The sequence below is a fragment of the Saccostrea cucullata genome, unplaced genomic scaffold (genome assembly GCF_032062105.1).
Source record: "Saccostrea cucullata isolate Sc308-1 unplaced genomic scaffold, CSIRO_AGI_Scuc_v1 ctg679, whole genome shotgun sequence".
Lineage (NCBI taxonomy): Eukaryota > Metazoa > Mollusca > Bivalvia > Ostreida > Ostreidae > Saccostrea > Saccostrea cuccullata.
The window spans coordinates 39,812-61,825 of NW_026918760.1; the positions used below are offsets into that span (position 1 = coordinate 39,812).

General features: G+C 32.5%; 2 protein-coding genes across 4 annotated transcripts; one reads left to right on the forward strand and one right to left on the reverse strand.

Moving 5' to 3' along the window:
* The first annotated feature begins 273 nt into the window (after positions 1–273).
* LOC134270627 (hepatocyte nuclear factor 4-gamma-like) lies at positions 274–6,831 on the forward strand. The gene is given in 8 exon segments (XM_062752869.1): positions 274–391; positions 556–846; positions 1,300–1,415; positions 1,727–1,876; positions 2,858–3,015; positions 3,017–3,078; positions 3,267–3,503; positions 3,982–6,831. Coding segments are annotated over 8 exon segments (1,518 nt in total). The 5' UTR covers positions 274–294; the 3' UTR covers positions 4,389–6,831.
* LOC134270609 (DDB1- and CUL4-associated factor 11-like) lies at positions 6,828–21,372 on the reverse strand. Of its 3 annotated transcripts, none has more exons than XM_062752850.1 (18): positions 21,313–21,372; positions 19,784–19,939; positions 17,308–17,408; positions 16,651–16,682; positions 16,463–16,552; positions 16,026–16,090; positions 15,321–15,421; positions 15,061–15,163; positions 14,727–14,770; positions 14,146–14,269; positions 13,653–13,710; positions 13,029–13,121; positions 12,792–12,884; positions 12,537–12,626; positions 11,623–11,686; positions 10,870–11,022; positions 9,926–10,032; positions 6,828–9,585 (listed from the first exon to the last, which is right to left on the reverse strand). In XM_062752850.1, exons 2-18 carry the CDS (start codon positions 19,903–19,905, stop codon positions 9,409–9,411), a joined length of 1,617 nt encoding a protein of 538 aa, XP_062608834.1. In that variant the 5' UTR covers positions 19,906–19,939; positions 21,313–21,372; the 3' UTR covers positions 6,828–9,408. The 3 variants fall into 3 exon arrangements, with proteins under 3 accessions (XP_062608834.1, XP_062608843.1, XP_062608825.1); XM_062752859.1 differs by lacking the exon at positions 21,313–21,372 and adding an exon at positions 21,057–21,114; XM_062752841.1 differs by lacking the exon at positions 21,313–21,372 and adding an exon at positions 20,448–20,696.
* Positions 21,373–22,014: the final 642 nt, after the last annotated feature.

Consider the following 22,014-nt stretch of genomic DNA (forward strand, 5'->3'; position numbering starts at 1 on the left):
TTTGCTGCTGTTTTGTGTATATAAAATAACCATTTTTCCCATCTGATTCAGTCCTTATCTCTTTTGTGGAGGGTTAAGATAAAGAATTAAGCAATAGTCCATTCAGGTTTTACCAGGTCTGGGGGGAGGTGTGTCCAGAAGGGCATTGTTGACATCATGTGACTAATACAATACCTAGAGACTGTCATGGGCTGCAACTATAAAACTCGGGAGAAATATCAAATTCGTTTTCCTACTTTCAGTCCTTGTCTGAGAGGTAGTCCTTAGTATAACTGTGTAGAACACTTTGATTTAATGGTCTATTCTATGACAATGAGAGATTGTGATAGCTTTCTCTACAGCTATCTAGAGGCAGCCACACAGCAGCAGTATTATTATGAATATGACCCAGGTAAAAGAAAAGGAAGCAGACTTGTTCATTTTAAAATTCTAAAATTTGAAGAAATTGAGCCAATTTTTAATGTATTTTCCCTTTTGTTTCCTCCTCCTTGAAACTTCAGTCAAAATTTTAAAGGAGTCCATTTTTGAAAGGATTTTTTTTTCTTTTTCTTAAAGATTCCCCGGAGATGACAATGGGGGCTCTGGGCCCTATGCCGTCAGCAGGGAGTACCTCCCCCACCCAAGGCATGAGCCAGTACTGTGCCATCTGCGGTGATCGGGCCACCGGCAAACACTACGGAGCTTCCAGCTGTGACGGATGTAAAGGATTCTTCAGGCGGAGCGTGAGGAAGAACCACGTCTACTCCTGTCGCTTCAGCAGGAACTGCGTCGTGGACAAAGACAAGAGAAATCAGTGTCGATACTGTCGTCTCAGAAAGTGCTTCCGGGCAGGAATGAAGAAAGAAGGTAAGATTGGGCTGAGCTGTACTTCTAAGTGAAGATATAAATAAATATATTTTTTTTGGTTTTGAAAAGTAAATGGCATGTATGTTTGGTTTATTGCAGTTTGTAGTTAAATATAATTATGTACCTACGTTTTTGGACTTGATGTCTTTTAAAAGTATTACCGGTAATGTAAAATGGAATACTGTATACACTGTATGTATCTGTTGTACCATAATGATTCAGAAAAAAGTATACATGTTAGCCCTCTTAAAATTTATAGATGCAATATATGTGAAAAATAATTTTTCTGATTTTTTCCCTTTTATATCCTAGCAATTGAAACCAATATTTTAAAAATATTTTTCTTGATTTATTTTTTTCACTGTCTACCAATTTTCTTTGTCTTTTTTATTACAAAAAATTTCATGCTAAAAAATGATGTTCTTGACGAAGACATTTTTGATGTCTCCACAGCTGTTCAGAATGAGCGAGATAGAATCAGTGTGAGGAGAACCAGTTATGAGGACGTGAACCAGACAAACTCCCTCTCCGTCAGTACACTGTTAAATGCAGAAATTCTTTCCAGACAGGTTTGTGATATTTCTGCACCCTTTTAAATTGAAAAATTTTAACAATATAAAAACAGAAATTTGAAGAAAACAAAATGTATCTTTATTTCTAATACAGAAAAAAAACGATTTTTATAGTAGTAAACTGTTATGGTTCAATTGCCAATTGTGTTTACAAAAATATTGTAAACTTTTCCTTCTTAAAATAAAAGCATAGTTAACATTAATTCATTTGGTTTGAAAGCACATTTTGATACTTTTGGGAATAAGTTAGACTGCCAATCACTGACAATCGGTTTTATAATGTACACCCCTAATGTTTTTAATTATAGATCACCCCTTCACCTATGAACGTAGACCTGTCCCAGAAGTTGGTAGCCACAGCTAATGATGTTTGTGAGTCGATGAAACAGCAGCTGCTCATTCTGGTAGAGTGGGCCAAATACATTCCCTGCTTCTGTGAGCTGGCCCTGGATGATCAGGTAAATAAACTAAATATTGCACCAATTACAGGGGAACTTGTCTAATCCAGATGCCATTTGTTCAATATTAATGGGTTGAATTAGGTATATTGTTGAAGTTCATTTTCTGTGCATTTTAATTTTTGCAAATTTTCTGCCATTGTTTTGATTCCATTGAATTATTTTCCCAACAGAAAAGTACATTTACAGATATTTGGTGCAAAGGGAATAAAAGTTAACATCATATTAGGCAAAATTATGGAACAACATCTGGATTAAACATGTTTTACTGTAGTAACTGTATCAAATGATTCTTAATACATACTCTTCAATGAAATGCCTTGGTACAATTTTTTAAAACTTTTTTATTTTCCCAGGTTGCACTGCTGAGAGCACATGCTGGTGAGCATTTGATTATGGGTGTGGCCTGTGGTTATTAAAAAGAAATTTCCGTGGAAAACATTCAAAATGCTACTCTTCTCTGATTTCAATATAACTTGGCACACAAGGGTCAAGGATGTTTTGTTGCGGTGTTGCAGTGGCAATGATGCCAAAATCATTCCCAGAAATAACTTGACACACAGGTAGAAGTAGAAATCGGTTTTGGATTTTTATGAACGGTGTTTGCATGGTTACTTAAAATAGAAATTTCCATGAAAAACATTCAAAATGCTATTCCTCCTACAGTTTTGGTCTGATTTCAATATAACTTTGCACACAAGTAGACCACACTAAGATACATAATTCTGATTATCAACTGTATATCAACTGATTTTGAAAGCCATTAAGTTTTCTTTGCAATCAAATACAGGTGCTTATAATACATGTGTTAACTATTAATGTACACTGAGATACATGTAAATTTACAGGTCCCAACTGCCCCTTTTCTTTGTTTAAAGTACAAACCAGTAGAGCTACAGTCTCAACAGAGACTTCTGGTTAATACATACTCTTCAATGAAATGCCTTTGTACAATTTTTAAAAACTTTTTTATTTTCCCAGGTTGCACTGCTGAGAGCACATGCTGGTGAGCATTTGATTATGGGTGTGGCCAGACGATCTTTAGGGGTCAAGGATGTTTTGTTGCTAGGCAATGATGCCATCATTCCCAGAAATACCCCAGAAGTAGAAATAGGTCGTGTTGCCAGCAGAATCCTGGATTTCTTTCCAACCAATTCCAAATGGGATTTTTTGCTTAAAAGCCATTGTTTTCTTTGATCCAGGTCAGTACACGTGTTGACTGATAGTTTTTTTTTAAAATTCATATATTTAAAAGCTTTTTTAAACATATATATAAAAACAAGTTTCTGTGTTCATTTATTTGTATAATTTTTTATTAAAACAAATTTCAAAAGACTTAATAGGCCAAAATGTCTTTAATTTTCACAGAAAACTATGTATTTATTGACAGATGCCAAAGGACTGAGTGATCCCCAGAAAATCAAAAGCTTCCGCTACCAGGTTCAGGTGAATCTGGAGGACTACATCAACGACCGTCAGTATGACACCAGGGGGCGCTTTGGGGAGATCCTCCTGATGTTGCCTCCTCTACAGAGTATTACCTGGCAGATGATAGAACAGGTGCAGTTTGCCAAACTGTTTGGAATGGCAAGGATTGACAATCTTCTGCAGGAAATGTTACTGGGAGGCAAGTGGAATTTTCTCTCTGAATAGATTTAGATGAACATTGATGCATAGAAAAAAAATATGTGTATGGTGTAATCAACAAAGTTCATAAAAGTTCACCTCCATGCAATTCTTCAAATAATTAAAGATTAGCGTTAAAATTTAGTGGATTTTGTATAATTTTTTGTTGTGGTTTAAATTGTTTAAATATTTTTTTATCTTTTGTATCTTGCTGTTGCTATACTGTAAACCAACTTTTATTTGCCTGGTAGAAATATTCACGATATCTGCAGTATACTTTAACTCACAAAAATTGATCCAAACAAATTTTTTTTTGGATTTTGTAATAATTTTTTTGCATTCCCAAAAATTGATTATTGCAAATTGATTTTTTTGAATCTCTTTTATAAATGTGTTACTGTTGATCTTTAAGATTTGCTGTTTGGTGGTTAAAAAATCCCTCTTTAATCATTAACCTAATTATCTTAATATTTTAACAGGAGCAGCTCCTGAGAATGGAAGCACAGGATCAACCACCCCCACCACACTACAGCCATCTCTGATGGTCAACAATTTCAGCGACCAGATCTCCAATAGTGCAGACGTACTCTCCATTGCCACGGCCACCATCCCTTCCCCCCATACCTGCATTTCCCCCAACAACAGCCAGGGTTCTCCCATGGGGAGCCCCTTAAATTTAGGAATGCACCACAGCATACAAACGCCAACCCCACCCCTGTCCACTGCTGACCATCTCCTGACGGCATCCGCAATGACGTCAAATATCGACCACCTGGCCATACAACACCACAACGAATCACCAATCTCATCCCCTCCACTGTCTACGGAATCCTACACTAAAGTCAATGGGTCGTCTTATTCATTCAAACAAGAAGTGTCTTCATAATACAGACTGGCTTTGTGAGTCATATATTAAATATATGTTTGTGTGAAGTCATTTGTTTTTTAACTAGGATGGTTAAAAACAGTTATACTTTGTACATCTTCATTTTATAACCAGATATATTCCAGTGTGAATAAGCTTAAATTGACCAATATTTCTTATAAGTATGTTTGTTTGAGTCATTTTGGTGGCCATCATTTTGAAAAAAAAAAATGTTATGCAGATTTAGCTGTATATGTTTTTCAAAGACATCTAGTCATGTTAAATTTATTCAGGAGATGTTTTTAATATTTGATATTTAAATCTGGTTTCTGTTTTGTTTTGATCTCATTTCAAATTTTGGAAGTCATTTACAGCATACATGTAGGCACTTGTTCACGGCTGTAAAAAAGTGTTATTTCCTTTCAGAGTGCTTTGCTAGATTAAATTTTTTAAGAGGAAGGATTGATAATAAAATATTTGCATGAAGATTTTACTTACTTTAAGTCAGATGGGCTTTGACATCATGAATTGTAGCAAAGCCTTATTTTAACTGAATCTCTGTGTAGATATATACTTTTTGTAAATATGAGAAGTGATATCTAATCCGCACAAGATGTATTAACACCATATTTATTTGTAAGGTATTTTAATACTTATGTTGATTTGTTTATGTGTTTTATTTGTAGTACATGTTATTGAATTCATTTAACAAAACCATTGGTACATTATGTACAGTGCAGAGACAAATATAAATTTTTTCTCTTATGAAAAGCATACCACCCTTTTCAACCACCCTTCTTAAAAAGAGCTTTAGGGACTTAAATATTGAAACACTTGTGATAATTGTTGTGATTTTTTTGCTTTCACAATCATCCAGGATATTGATACTGTGAGACAGCAACCAATATGTTAACATTTACAGCCACAAATTCATTACAGCAACCAGCACTCACATTTACAGCAAACAACTCACTCACATTTACGACAACCTTACTGACACATTCACATCTACAGCCAATCAATGCATTCACATTTACAACTACAATAATTTTCACATTTACAGCCAAGTATCACATTCACATTTACAGCAATTGTCACTCACATTTACAGGTACCATTCACATTTACAGCAACCAACACATTTACATCCAATCAAAACATTCACATTTACAGCAACCAACACATTTACATCCAATCAAAACATTCACATTTACAGCAACCTTACATCAACCAATCCATTCACATTTATATGCCTTCATAAATTTAAAATGATGCTATACATGTTGAGCTAGTGTATACATTATACACTCTAATTCCACTGATAGTCACTAACATAGTAGATTGAGTGATTTAGTGCCAGTTTCAATGCATTTTTGTAGAATTTGAAATCACCCAATATTTATAAACATTAACCTGAATTTTGCAAATTGAAAAGCTTGGTAGATACTGTTAAAAGTGAAACACAGTTTGTTAGAAATAACCATTCTATTGGTATATGTTATAGATTTGTACATAGTTTTGTGATTACCTGTGATTTTAAGCTTGGCAGGAATTTTATTCAATGCAAGGACCAAGTGCCATGAACAATGCAAAAATTGTGTATATAATTATAGACATTCTAGAAATATCCAATCATTGATTATTGTGCTGTTATCTGATGCAAATTTCTATATTTTTATATAACATTGTATTTTTGACTGATGGATCAAATGCTGTTTTTATGAAATAATTAAAGCTTAAACTGAAATCCTGTTATTGTAGTAAAATCTTAAAATCCAAAAATTTGAAGCTTCAGAGTGGGAAGAATTTGAGTACTAGTTTTTGAGAAGGATTCAGTTTACACAAAAGAAACCCAAGGGGTAAACAAGGAAATGCTTCCAAAGTGCAGATTGATGCAACTGGTTTGCAGTGCTAGGGCATTTCTATTGAATGATTATAATAAAAGTTTCAGTGTTCTGAAAAACAAATGAGCTTAGGTTTCTCGGGTGTGCATTGTGGCCTATGAGTGTTTTGTTGATTCCCCCATCAGATAGGTGCACAATTTTATTGAAAACCCCAAAAGAAAATTTTTAACAGTCTAGCAGATCCCAAATATTTAGGATGATCTAAAATTTGTTTTAGACTTGTATTCTTACCTTACAGAATTTACAAAGTAACCTTATACTGTGAAATCACAAATTTTCGAGGGGGTTTAATTTTCGTTGTTTTCGAGGTATGAATAGACCCACGAATTCATGTCCACCACGAAATGTAAAATGTTACATTCATAACTACTAAGCAATTCTTCATCCACGAATTCAAATCCCCACAAACCAAGAGTTTTTCCTCAAACCACGAAAATTTGATCCTACAAAAATATGTGATTTTACAGTAATTGTATGGCAGTGTTTATAAGAACAGAAGAAATCAGTCATACACTTGTAAGTATGTGTATAAAAATACACAAGAAATAAACAGCAAATATGCATTATTGGTTTTATTTATTCAAATTATTAACATTTTTTATCAAATGATAACAACAAAATCACAGAACTTCTACAATATCAGTAAATATTCTTCCTACAAGTTTATTAATCTGTTGCTGATTTTTTCCCTCTTTTACATGTATCTATCATCATAATACAATACCTTTAGAATACATTTTTTTGAATACTGAAAGCAAAATCACGATCTAGGGGTTTTTAGACAAAATAAATGAATATTTTTTAATTTCTTTTTATGTTTCATCAGTTCTTGAGAAGAGTTCAAGTAGAACATTAGGTACCGTACGTTGTATAGTACATACACAATAATAGTTCTGTTCTTATGAATAAAGCATACATTTTTAGCATAAATTAAACAAACCATAAAAAGAATTACAGTAACAGACAGTCTATCTAAACTTGAACAGCATCAAATTGTAATTTTCAGCTTGTACCAAAATCACATCACTGGGTTTTTCTATATGACCAGTGCTAATTGACATATTTGAAGTTCCTGAATGATTGACAGGGATATTTCAAACTTATACCCATTCACCAGCTGAAATTCACAGAAAATCTTCTCTCCCCCCCCCCCCCTTATAAAATTAAATGTGAAAATGAAAAAAAAGTGCTTACATGTATATTTATACCAAGTAACACAGATAAATATTATCTGGAATCAAGTGAATATCTAGATCTATCCGAGATTTTTTCTTTCAAAGACAAAAATCGAACATAATAGGTTTTAAATGTATTATTAAACAGACGGATGAAACTGTCATTGTTCATGTGATTAAAAATAAACAAATCAAAACAAATTACTACATTTTAAAAATATGACAATATATGATAACAAAGGGACGTAACCAAACAACAGACCTTAACATACATAATAAGTAATGGCTACAGTCTGCAAACAAAAATAATCAAACTCATAAATAAAACAAACGTATCTTTACAAGATCTTCATCATTACATATTTAAAACAATCCTCAAAAGACTATACAAAGATACTCAGGCTTTCATTACTAATACTGGCCATTGCGCTTTTTTCTGTGAAATATACACGCACATGCAATTGACAGTACAAATTTTCACATGATCTACTCTGATAGGCTACTATTGTACAGGTTGATATTTACATGTACTAATAATACCATAAACAGAAATGGCCATCGCCAGATTCATTATATTATACTGTACCAAGTACACCTTGAAACAGAATGTATGTATCAAACCTATTGTATTGGTTAGCTATGGTGATCTACAATTGCTAGTCTAGGATTACATGGTTTGTTGCAAAGAAAAAAAATATATCAGTTAAAAATTAATGAAATATGTTTCAGAAAATAAAAAACATGTACAAAAACATTTCGAAGAATAAAGATTAACATTTTTAAAACATTTCATATTAAAATACCAGTTTTTGAACAGAATAAAGGGTGGGTTTTCAAACCCTGCATTAATCTGTGTTAATTCTTTTTCCTGCATAAAACATGTTTTAGATATATATGTGTATATGTATCTGTCTTGTGCATGGTACAATGCATTGTGAAATAAGAAAGCTGTATCAATCTCACAGATTATATTCAATTCCAATTAAACTGTATGCACTCTCGATTTCACAAATACAACCCCTCTGTAGAATATACTGACCACGATAATTTAAGGTTCATCTACCCTCCGATTATTTAAGGTCATCATCTCTCTTCTTATTCATATAAAATCCTTCCTAATATTTATGATTTTCAAAAAGAAATTGATTCATAATTATAATGCAGTACATGCCACGCAATTCCTGCATATTTAGCTAGGCAAAATTGGACAAAAATGACTTTTTAACATGAATATTTTATAAAAAAATAACAGCAATTTATTTCAGTTAGAGTTATCTTTCTTTATCAGAGGATTGATGAACCTTAATGGATTTCTACAAGTACACACAAGGACTTCAAAAAGGTCCTTAGTGTGTGTTTTTCAGTGATAAAAATCACCTTTTTTAAATAGAAATATATTCTTAGATAAAAAATATATTGAGGTATTTCTCTATCATTTATGAAAGATTCTGCCCCTTTTAATTTATGTTTTAGTTTAAAAAAATCATTTGTAATTGGTGTTATTGGTAAAAAGACAAAAAAAATCAGTGAAAGGATACCGGTAATTATTAAGTAACAAAATTATATATACATAAATATACAAGTATATGTTACAAGCAGTATTTATGGTAATTAATATGTACAAAGGACGTAAAGGTAGGCTACACATAATAGAGGTAAAACTACTGTAGTACCTTCAGTGCTCTGAGTAAGCTTGTCATAAGCGACCTCATTTCAAAAACACGACATACAAAATATTAATGAGTCCATTATGAAATCAAGTTCATGTCCATTCACATTTATAAAAACTTCCACAGTGTACAAATACACTGGTACCCCCAAATCATTCACATGATGAAAAGTAACTATAAACAGAATGATGTCTCTGTCAATATATTTCTACTGTAACTCTCCTGCTTGAGCAATGTTTATAAGGAACTAGTGGTAAAAAATGGTGGAAATCTATACTTAATGATCAACAGCATCATTCAAAGAGGCCTTGACGATTTCCACACAACACACGTTGTTTTGATACCCGTTCGTGTTTCGTGGTTCGCGTACATTTCCGTTTCTTGTCGTCGAACACATTATAATCTTCGTCTAGTTCTTCGTCTGATTCCTCCTCGTGCTGGTAGTCCCACTTCTTCACCGTACCGTCCCACTGCGGAAAGAACAAGGTACAATAAGCAAGGTATTTAACCTTAACAACATTACTGATAGTTATTTTTTTAAGTTATGCCCCTTTGCACATCTCTGAATATAAATTTATTACAAAAAATTAACAATATAGAAATCTCTGTTTCTAAATATTTCAGACAGTGTGCACTCTTATTTTGCATTAAAAGAATGTTTAGGTTGAAAAGCTAACTAAGGAATCATTTAGATGCAGTAAAACATTTACATCCATCCCATAGTTACCATAAATTAATTTAAAGAATTTTTTTCTTGAATCATGAAGAAAGAGTCTTGATGAATTATTTATTAAAATGCCCCAGACTTACAGAGGAGGTCATTACGATGTTCTCGTACGGATGCCAGGAAACATCTCTAGTACACGAGGCATGGCCTTTCAGTCTGGACACCACTTTTCCCGTCAACAAGTCATATACTGAAATATCAACATATTTACATAACTTTATTTTTCATGAATTATTACAATAGTCTCTACATATGGAGAATAACTATATTCAAATTAAGGAATTTCTGAGATTTGGTACTTCTCTAGGATCTATACATTGAATGTACCATTGTGATTACTTTTCAAGCTATAATGAAGACTGGGGGTCAAAATATTTTTCCAATTTGAACTGAAGTACTAAACACAGCAAAAATACATAAATGCAGAGAACGCTAACTTTGGCTTATATTAGTAGTTTTTTTTTTGTAGCAGCTTGCAAAAATTTTAAATATCTAAATTTGCATCTTGTCTGTAAGTACATGTACATACAAGAAAGACAACTTTGATCAGTTTCAAACTTCCTCTTTTGACACTTACTTGTATTTGAATCCGTACAAGATCTCACCTTTCTACGTAAAAACATAAAGTGCTGATACTGATGTATATCTCTATTGATAGAGATTGACATCATCCTACACACTGTAAACGTATTACATTTGGTGGTGTATTCTTTTTAGCGTTTTTGGCGGAAAGAAACTTCCGCTAATTCAAGTACAATGCTAAATGTCTTACACATATGTACATTAATAAGAACATTAAGAAATGCGCTAAATCAAATCTACGCTAACTTGTTCAAAAATCAATTTCCGTCAAATATCGTACACGCTAAATATAATACATTTACAGTATTTTTTTTCTACATAAACTTACTGACAAGTGCTCCTGTGGATCAGCCAATATACATGTATATGTACAAATACACTGTACAATGTATCTATTCATAGAGACTGTCAGCATCTTACACGTTTTTTTTCTACGTATACTTACTGACGAGAGCCCCGGTGGCGCAGCCGGTGTAGATGTACCGCTGACCGGTGCTGAATTCCGGGGAGAAGTGACACCTGATCAGTGTGTGTAGAATGGAATGGCCTCTGTAGGTCATTATGGAGGAATCACCATTAATCCTTCTCTTTTTACACACTACAATATCAAAATTCAATACATGTACATACATGTATATACATTGTACTGTAAAATCACATATTTTCGTGGGGTCAAATTTTTGAAATTTGAGGAAAAAATATTGGTTTGTAGGGATATTTTTTAATAGAAATACCATATCAGATTTTACATTTCATGGGAGTCGAAAATTCGTGGGTTTCTCCATCCCTCAAAAACAACAAAAATTACACACACACACACACACCCCAAAAAATTGTGATTTCACATACGAGACATAACTATATCTGGGATAAATGACTGTTATGCCTTTAGAGAATTGAGAAGATAATTTCTGTCAAATTTTGCCCCGCAAAGTGATTTGAAATTTTGTGCTATACTGTAATCATAATCAAGTTATAATTAACTTTTAGAAAATTGTCAGTGTTTACTTAAGCCAAATTTTAAGAGGTGGATGGATAACCCTATAAAGTTTCAGCATCAGCTCCACAACTTTGTAGAACTTTTTCTACCTTATTCCATTTTCTGGGATGTATGAGATAGAACCCCCCCCCCTCCCCCCCACCCCAACCCTAGTACCCTTTCCTCTATCTATCTTGGCCCCATTTGCTCCCTTCTCACCTGCTTTACGCACAGGTTGCCATCTGTAATCCCAGCTCTGTTTGGCCACAGCTCTCCTTGTACCCTGTAATTATAATTCAAACTAAAAATATATTACAACAACTGACCATTCTCGGTCTCCTGTTTTTGTGAAAGCAAGAACACATAAAAATCCCATTCATCTATCTGTCTATCATAAAAACTTTAAGCTTTAAGGTCATAACATTTGAATGAGAAGAGATATGGCTTTCATATTTCCCATATCAAAAGAAAGGCAAGGTCAAAAAATATAGATGAAGTAGGACAGTTTTCATCAGTATGTATTAGCATATATGGCTCAATGAAAATATCTTGAAAAGTTTTTTTGAAATTGGGCTAAAAAGAAATTATGAAAAGTGAGGTCAATATCAAAGGAATTGTCCAGGTCAAAAGACGTTGAGTAGGCTTTATTAATCATCTTCGCTAGCCAAGGGTTTCTGATATGCTGGTAACGCTACTCTCCTCATTATCAGGGGCCCGTTTTACAAAAGGACTTAAGAATTAAACTTGTAAGCTGTATTTTCACTTTAGTCTACATGTACTTTCAGTACAAAATCTGATTATTTAAGTTGGTCAGATTTTAGGACAAAGGTCATCTGTTCTATAAATAAACCTTTTTATCTGCTATATTGACCATTTCTGACCATGGATTAACACAGTTAGGTTGCATTATAGAACAAGGCTTCGTAACCTGTTCTTGCTAAAGGTCTGTTAACAAAACCAGAAAATTGGATTACATTCTTCCACACAGTTTGTATTTACAACGAGAAATGAAAGTTTGCCATCAAAGCAGAAAAAAATCTTTCAGTTCTTTTAAAAATACTTTTGTCCCCATTTTTATTGAATATAACTCTTGCTGAAACAAAGGAAAACGTAAAGAAAATATCCCACTGTACCTCTATTCCCTCCACTGTTGAGAATTTCCTCACATCCCAGAGTTTGATTGACTGGTCTTTTGAGTTGGACAATAAGTACCTAGCGTCTCCCTATCAATATCACATGCCAAACAGGTAAAAAAAAAAAAATCCAAACAATCATTGTATAATCAATGAGATATTTTTATTATTTTATTACTTTTTTATTTGAGTGTATCCAAACATATTTAATCTCCCTCTCTCTCTTTCTCTCATTTGAATCAATGCAGGTAGTACCTTAGAATCAATATAGGTAATTCCATCAAAATGACCACCAAAAGTACCCACAGGTGTTGGGTTGCTCTCTCGTAAGGTTCGTCGATCCCAGACCTAAAAGACATGAACATTTATTCTTCTTCATTCAAACATTACCCAGAGATAATAAGAACTGAAAGATTAAATCATCAATAGATAATCTATAATATCAAAGTTTCATATGCCAGAATCAAGACAGGTTTTCACTGAGCCACTTACTCTGACCAATCCATCATCACCACCACTGAACAAGATGTGAGAAGAGTTGTCAGCAAAGGCCACTGCATTCACATCATCATCGTGTGCATTAATCTGTGTAAAATTGTGGTACTTTAAAATTATCCCCCACTTTCGCAAAAGCAAGGAGACATTAAATCTTATTCTTCTGTCAGTCTGTCACAAAAACTTGAACCTCCGTCACATCGTTTGAACAAGATAAGACAGGGATTTCATATTACACATGTATATTACTTGGGACAAGACCTTTCTAAATACACTAAAATACATGTATATTTTTTACCATGTGACATTGAAGTTTGAACTACGTTTTACACATGCTTTTCTTAACTATGAATTCATGGACACAGTATAAACAATGTCACTTTAAGGATTTCAATGTAATTGTATTAAATTCTTTCATTAATATATTCAATAGTCTTTAGTTTGCATTGAATTTTGAGAATTTAGCATCATAATCATTCATTTTACGTTTAAAGATTGCTATCACATTTTCTTATGAAACAAATAAAAGCTGCGTGATTACTTCATTAATATACATAGTTATATACACTTAACAAATTGAAAAATACACAAAAATATATACATGTATAAAAGTATCATTACCTTTAGAGTGCGTCTATTTTGCTCTCTGTCATAAACATACAGACAGCCATCATTTGCTCTGAAATAATCAAAATGTTTTGAACAGAAATATTTCTCCAGATGAAATCACATGTATCATAAAGAAATAAAATTGGGTCAAATTTTCGGAACTCTTGTGGTCTCAAAATTTTTATGCAGATATACATCATTACTACCCATACACTTTAGAAAACTTAACAATTTTACAATTAAATCCCTTTAAAGCTTACAGGCTTCTTTGAAATACAGTACCATGTAAAATGTTTAGATATGAGCTCTTAACTAAAGTTTCCAGCTATGCAAAAAAAGACAATTTTTTCTTCTTTTGCAGTTAACCCTTATTAGTTGAGTGACGTAAATTTTACGTCATAGTCCAACGAGCGCAAGGATCTTGCGGATCTGGGGACCAGTAAAGTAAAGTCTACCTGTTTTGCAATTTACTGGTAAATAAAATGTCTTTAATTTAGAATCTTACCCTCCTAATATTTCTGTGTTATCTGATGAAAACGTCATGGAGAAAATGGCAAAACTATGGTCTCCAGGCATCAGAGGCAGAGGAATGTGTGTGTCATAATCTCCATGAATGTTGCATAGATGAACTATAAAGGAATGAAAATATACCATATACTTAAGTAGCAATTTTAGCAAGACGCAAATTTAGCAATTTGTCCTTAAAAAACTGGTATTTTATTTTTAGCAAGATGAAATTTTAGCAATTTTAAAAAGTGCACCCAAAAAGCTATTAAAAATAAAGCGTAATTAATTCTTAGTAATATTCAATTCTAGCCATCTTTGCACCCTTGCTAATAATGCCAAAATTAATCCTCGCTAAAAATTCTGCTCATACAGTAATTTAAAAATAACATTCGTTTCTCACTTTAATCAGTTTAAATAATTTTTTTTAAATCTAATTTCCTGCCACCAATTTTGAATATTCATAGTTTGACAGAAGAATAATTTACCCATACTACAAGACCACAAGACTTAATTGCTTTAATGAAAAAGAATTTTTATTTATCCAAGAGTCTAACTAATATCATAACAATGTCAACTCACTAGCATCAGACCAACTTGAGTATATCAGGTAATTCCCATCAGGACTGCAAAGGAGTAAAAAAAAAAAACTATTAGCATTTTTTATTCTAACAAAATCAGCTCTAAATACAATATTTTTAATATATATAAAAATATGTAAAATGGGTAAACAAAATCATTGTAATGAAAAGTAATTAAGAGTATTTCTTCATGCAACTTGGGAGTCATAATATCTATTTTACATAAAGTAAACAATCCTGAATAATTTTTCATTGAAGAAAAAAGGCAGACATAATTTTGAATAAAATATATCATGGGTAAGATCTATGTTTCTCATAATAAGCAGCCATATTACCTGAATGCAGTATCTAGGACACTCCAGCCTACATCTCGAGCTCGTATTGTTTTAATGAGATCAAATTGGCCTTCCCTCGTATCATATATCCTGATATTTTGATCTGTTTTGTATTTTTTTTTAAAAAAAGGTCAATACATGTATTAAACAATGTGAATTTCCAATATTCCTCAATATTTCAGAAATTAAGAACACAAATCTGCACATTAGGATAAATTCCAGTTTGTAAAAAGAAAATTTTGCCATTAAACATTCCCGACCTTGTGAAGCTGACAGAAATATGTTGCCATCTTTAGAGAAGGTGCCACAGAAAGCTTTGTTCCGGAAGTTGGCAACTGTCCTCATGTGATTTGGCAAATACCTTAAAAAAAGAGAAAACTTTAATAGAAGCAAAATAAAGCTGATACAATCCCCACCCCCTCCTCCCCAATTCAAGTGAAAATTCCAACATTGCAATGTTGAACAACAATAAAAAAAAAAACGCTTCAATTTCAAAAGCAGAAAAAAATAAATTGTGTCCTATATACCCAACAAAAACATAGTCAAGACCCACATCTCACTATTGATTAAACTTCAGATGATCCAGAAAAAGACCTAATTGCTATGCTTAACCTAATGTCTATAGACATACAGACAGATGGGCATTATGATTCAAGATTACTCCCTCTCCTTATAATGTTACTGAGCAGTGATATAATTATTGTGAAAGAGAAATTTCCACCCCATTTTATTTTCGCCCCTTTTGCCTTTGTCACGAGTGGGAGAATTTACAACGGGGCAAATTTAAAGAACACAGTATAATTTCTTAACTACGAATACATGGAATAGGCGAATTTAAAACGGGGCAAAATTGTTAAGAAGTGTAAAAGGGCAAATATAACTCATATATAGTAGTCGATGCAGCTTTTACTCATTTATACTACTGACAAATGCATTAATTCCCTATCAGAACAATCTTTACTTACTGACAATTAATAACCCTCTGATCCTCCAATGTAAACTGCTGCTTCTTGTTTCTACCATGCTCTCGCTAAAGTAAGAAATTAAACGAAGCAAGAATCATAACATTTATTCCAGGCTCTTTCACTGAGTAATATTATGATGTACAGTGCAAACTGTATAACACAACACCTGTACAATCCACACTGTTGATCCCTATACCAAATTTGTCACATGCCAGTATACGGTCAGATCAGACAGATTACACTGTAGTAGGTTTATTATGAGACAAGACATAAAAATCTTGTAACAGTATAAGTGTTCAAACAGAAAAGCCGACATCATTTCTCAAATGTAGACATGAAATTTTTTTACTGAAAATATTTGCTTCAAATATTGATGACAAGTCACAGTAAAATTTCAATGATAGAAATTTCACCAATATATTAAAACTTTTACATACACTTTGCAACATATGAAGAACTGTGGGCTTCATCTTCTTTCTGAAGGCTCGCCCTGATGCCTTCAGTATTTCCTGCCGTAGGTCACTCATCTGAAAGGAGACATAGACCCCTGTAGGACTGTCACATTTAACACAGTTAATCTTTTTCTCTTAATACAAAATTAGATGAAATAAATTTTTTTACTCACGTCTATTTCTGCTGTGTCTGGGTTCGGATCCTCTGTAATGAAAAAAAAATGCTGAAACTTTTGATCCTTTTTTATTTCACGAAAACCTCCCAACATGCGAGTATGCATGAAAAATGTACAATTATGATTATAGTATTTATGCTTAGTGTAAAGTGCATGTGTACTTCAATCGTACATTTTGACATAAGAAAAATGTAGGTATTTTTGTTTAAAGTATATTATAATTATTGAGGAATTGTATAGTTCAAGTGACCTAATAATTACATTATTAACAGTAATTTATTATCAAAGGTGAATAGGCAAGGGGGACAAAGAGGACACACGATTAATAGAAAGGGAGTTAATGCCATTGCATTTCACAGAGAAGCATAAAAAAGTTTGGGGGATATACCATCTGGCATTCAATTTTTTTTAGATGTACCCCTGCTCATCAATGTTAAGTTTATTTCCTATGTTCCTAGAGAGGAGATTTAAAGAAACCCTTGATTTTAGGTGAAAGGCATGGAGGGGATTATGAATTTTCACTTTGTGTAACCTTTCCATTTCTTTCAAAAATCACCTTATTGTCACAAAAGGGGTTTCATTGCTACCTCCACTACAATTAAATCCATGACCAAGAATGATGCAAGAATTACACAATAATTTTTTTTAATTTACCTAGTGGGGGTTGGGCTGTGTTATAAAAACTGCAGCCATCAGAATCACTGTCTTTGCCTTCTACATCTTCTTCATCATTGGTGAGAATTCTAACTTGGCCACTACAAGAAAATCAGACATCTTATTAGATATGCACATCATTTTGTTATCTACAATACACTTTTCTTGATTTTTGCAATGAACTGAATTTTTAGCTCTAAAATTCTGGGGGAAAAAACTCTTTTGTTAATAAATTTACATATATATGTTGTAAATGTAAGTAATTCATTGAAACTGCTGATGGATACTTTTTCTAACAGATTAGATACTTTATTTGAAAAATATAAGACTAATTACACCCTCCTATCTCCCCATTCCATGGTGTTTATTGGAAGTCACTGGAGCATAATACGTAGGTCAGTTTCAGCATCTGAGGCATGTATCACTATTTGTACATAGATGCACATATCTGCAAGTTTGGTTGGATAACATCTTGAGGAGAGCTAAAAAGTGACCTATTAAATAATAGCATTAACCATGTGTCTATAGGCAAACAGTTGCACTAACAGACTGACAGACATGATGATTGTGGTAAAAATATCATAAAAGTTTGTTGCTGGAAGCTAAAATATACGCACATAATAAGCTAACATAAAATATAAATAATTTTCCTATAAAAATTGAGGCAACTTGATACACCCTTGAGGCTTTGAATACAATTCTTGATACAGGGCACTATTTAGGACAAACATGTAGTTAAACAAACACATATACACACACATCAATGGCATTTATATGAAATTTGATCCTGGATATATCCTATTAATTTTGCGTAAATAAATAACTGTTCTGAACATTGCAAATTTACTGCAATTTTGCACAAGAATGATTTTTACTCCATTTCTTCTTTTTTGTCTAAAAAATTTCATAAAGCATAATGATATGTGCTTGTTGGAATTAAAGATGGACAATTTAGTTACAACTATAGATGAATATTATAAGCTTATGATTATAATATGAATATATTTATTTTGAAAAGTCATTAAATAATCTTCTTTTTTCTATTTACAGAAAAAAAAAATTACATATATGTTCATGCAGAAGCAAACATTTAAATATATTTAATGACACACTAACATATAGACACACCCTTACATACAGACAAACACTTACATACAGACACACACCTACAATTACACATGGAAGGGGGATGAAATAAATATCAGTCTTACATAAGTTTACTATATAACATTAGTAGTATAAAACTTCTACGCTAAATCTTTACTTTGAAAAAGACATTTCCAATTTGACCATTTTTTTTCAAATAGTTCCACATCATATAATTTTTTATTCTATAACAAAATAATTATTGATTGAGGTACAATAATAAATCATTAAATAAACTTTCATCTTTTTTCTTGATTTTTGAAAGATATATTTCTTCACTAATACAACAATAATATTGAAACCCATGCACATTGATCAATGTCTGCAGTACAGAGCATTACATTTTATATATTTGTATAATTATTTATGTCAGCTCATCATGCGCATGTATTTTATATTTACTTCACAGGAGAAAGTTATATGAACATGATCAAAGTAATACATGTAAATATGAATTCAAATTTTTTTTGCATTCTCAGTCTTTTATTGATATGTTTGTATTATATCTAAGATTGTTCTGAAATATCATCCAAATAAATCCACTCAAGAATGTTAACATTTAGGATGATGAAGAAGGGAAATAGGATCTTTAAATATTGTCCAAACAACTACATGTATGAATTTTCCCCCCAAGAATATTCAAATTATTTTTTTAAATGGTTATATCAAATATACATATTTCCAAATTAATTTTGTAATTTTCTTATAAAGATGTGTCACTTTTAGTATCCCAAGGATAAAACCTGAAATATTTGCCTATTTGTTTTTTTATAATCTTCATCAAATCCTTCACAATACTCTCAGAATGCTGAGAATGACTTATAGCCATGAAATTGCTTAGTTTTTCATGCAAGCAGAGAGCCACAACACTAAATTCCATATGACTGGGATTAAATCGTAGTATTTCATTCACAGAACTATTCACCCCTCTAAAAGATTGTCTTAAAATGATACAAACAGTGCTTTGAAAAATATATTTTGGGGACTATAAGATACAAAACTTAGATGGTCTACTATGTCAGATAATGGACTGAAACTCTGTGCTTCCCAACACGCTCCATGACATATCAGGGCATCTTCATCTTGTATCCCTTAAAACTGTATACAGGGTTATTTTCACCCCGTGTTATTTTCACCCTTTTGCACTTGCGAACAATTTTGCCCCCTTTTAAGTTCGCCCAGTCATAGTTCTGTTTAAGAAATTATGCTGTTTTCTTTGAATTCGCCCCGTTTTAAATCTACCCAATCATGAAGACAGCGAAAGTGGCCAAAATAAAAGAAGGGCAAAAATTTCCCTGTATACAGTACATAATTATACACCTTGACCTACCTACGAATGAGGAAAGCTAGAATTGCCTGTAGGTCTGGGGACTCTTCATGTTGTTCGCTTGTCGATGGCTCGACTTCAGAGACATTCATCCTAGGTTGGCGTGATGAGTTATTGGCCCCCATATAATCATTACTGATACCCAGAGGCAATACTTAACTGGAAAAGAAAAAAATTCCACAATTAAAATTTACAATTTTTAGTTTAAATTCCATTCACATTTGGAAAAAAAAAAGTAAAAAGTTATTGCAAAGTGCAAAAATAAAATTTTATCAATGAAATCAAAATCAAATATATACTCATTAAAAGACTACTAATGATTTAGATGTTCTTAGTAAATAATACTTTTCTTAGATAATGAAAACACTGTGGGACACTGTTCTCATTTTACGCAGTTACTTGGACACTGATCATATGTTCCTAAGAGAACAATGACCTCCTTATGCAACTCCATTAAATCGGGACATAAATTGTCACAAAAATTATTTAATATGTTTTTATGATTGGTGAGACAAAACAGATAAATATACAAATTAAAAAAACGGTCTAATGGGTTGCTGCATGCACACATTGTGCAACTGCAATCAACTGTGCAATACTAAATTATCTGGAAGGCAGCCAAATTATTCTCTATCTTTTAGAAAGGGAAAAAAATTGAAAAACTTACATTTATTTTATAGGCAAGGAAAAATCCAATACACACAACTTAGCGATATTTTATTCAAGCACAATATAGCATTACTATAGCATTATAAAGGTCAGCTGTTTTCACTCAGTCGACCTAGGTTGTTCTGAAAACTGCTCCTATATTAACTGGGCAATGAATATATGTCAAAAAGTGGAACTGCTGTGTTGTCTTAAGTACTTAATCATATTTTCACTATATAATCCCAAATATCTCTAAATACATTTTCTCAACCATCTCATTTGTTGAAGGAACCTCATCAAAATGGTGTGCACACATAATTGGTTGATAGTGTAGTTACATAACAAGTAATTCAATCTGTGTACGCTAGTGTATTTATAACTACCACTATCATTGATTGATGTAACAAGCAATATTAAACTTTAAAAACGTGTACTAATTAACCATTTGAATTACTTACTTAGCACCTTTATCAAGTTTATAAGTAACATGTATCTAAACTATCTTTATGTTATGAAATATCTTGACAATGGGATTTTTGTTTTGTTCAATTAAATCGGACTGTAGACTGTAAAAATCTGTAATATTAGCCCTAGTATTATAATTTTACGGATATAGCAACATAAATACCCAATGCATGGATATATCAACACCTGACGTTTCTTTCTTCCTTTATCTGATGCGTCACCTAGCTTCTATTTTGTAACAAATCTTGTACCTCAGTTGAGTGAACTGAGAAAGGTTGTGACCTAGTTCTTGGAAAGGAAATTGATTGTTGTTCAGTTCATGAAATGCATTATTTGGTACAATCTTTATAGCATCATATTGGCCTGTCAACACTCATGAAAGAAAGAAGGTCAGAATATGTGACAATAACCCAACTAACCTTCTCCGTCATTTTTTTTCCAACGCTGTTTGATAATTCGTTCCACAAATAGTCGTATCCAGCAAAACGTGACTGAGACTCGCAGATTGCTTAGCTCACCTGATGCTACAACTTTTTAATTTATGAATATATATTATTTGAGTGATGGCATTTTAAATCGAGAATATTACTGGAGTCAGATTAAATTTAATTCCTTTTATATAACTGTTTAATGAATCTGAAAACTTTTAACACGCATTCTCTGTAAGAACCAAAAAATCTTGGAAAGACATGTTTCGGAGTTTGATGAAATTTTCACCATAGGTGTGTCTTGGTACAAAATTAGTAAATATGGTGTTGGAAATTCCACACGTGCACGGTTGCCATGGAGACAGATCCATTGAATTCGGCCATTGTTGACCCCTTAATTTTTACTACATGAAAGCATGAAAATTGAGGAAATGTAAATGAATATTTTTTGGTATCTAATACACTCGAACAAAAATCATTGGATCATATGATAACATGAACTTTTAAGGTACACAGGGCATATAATCGTTTATTTTAGAAATATTCCTCCTGTAAGAAAAAAGTCATGCAAACTGACATGGTTTCTGAAAATTTGAAAAATGGGGAAATTGGCATTTTTTGAGATCTTTAAGGCTAAATAACAAAAATTGTCCGCGGAAAATTTCCAGTTCTTATGTGTGTTTTTATACTTGA

What these genes read in the sequence shown, in the direction of transcription:
- LOC134270609 (XM_062752850.1), bottom strand. Translation starts at nt 19,905, where the DNA reads ATGGGGGCCAATAACTCATCACGCCAACCTAGGATGAATGTCTCTGAA. An exon ending in ATTTCTGTCAGCTTCACAAG is followed by an intron (nt 15,164 to 15,320) that starts GTCGGGAATGTT and finishes AATACAAAACAG; the next exon opens with ATCAAAATATCAGGATATAT. An exon ending in TTACCTATATTGATTCTAAG is followed by an intron (nt 12,627 to 12,791) that starts GTACTACCTGCA and finishes TGATATTGATAG; the next exon opens with GGAGACGCTAGGTACTTATT.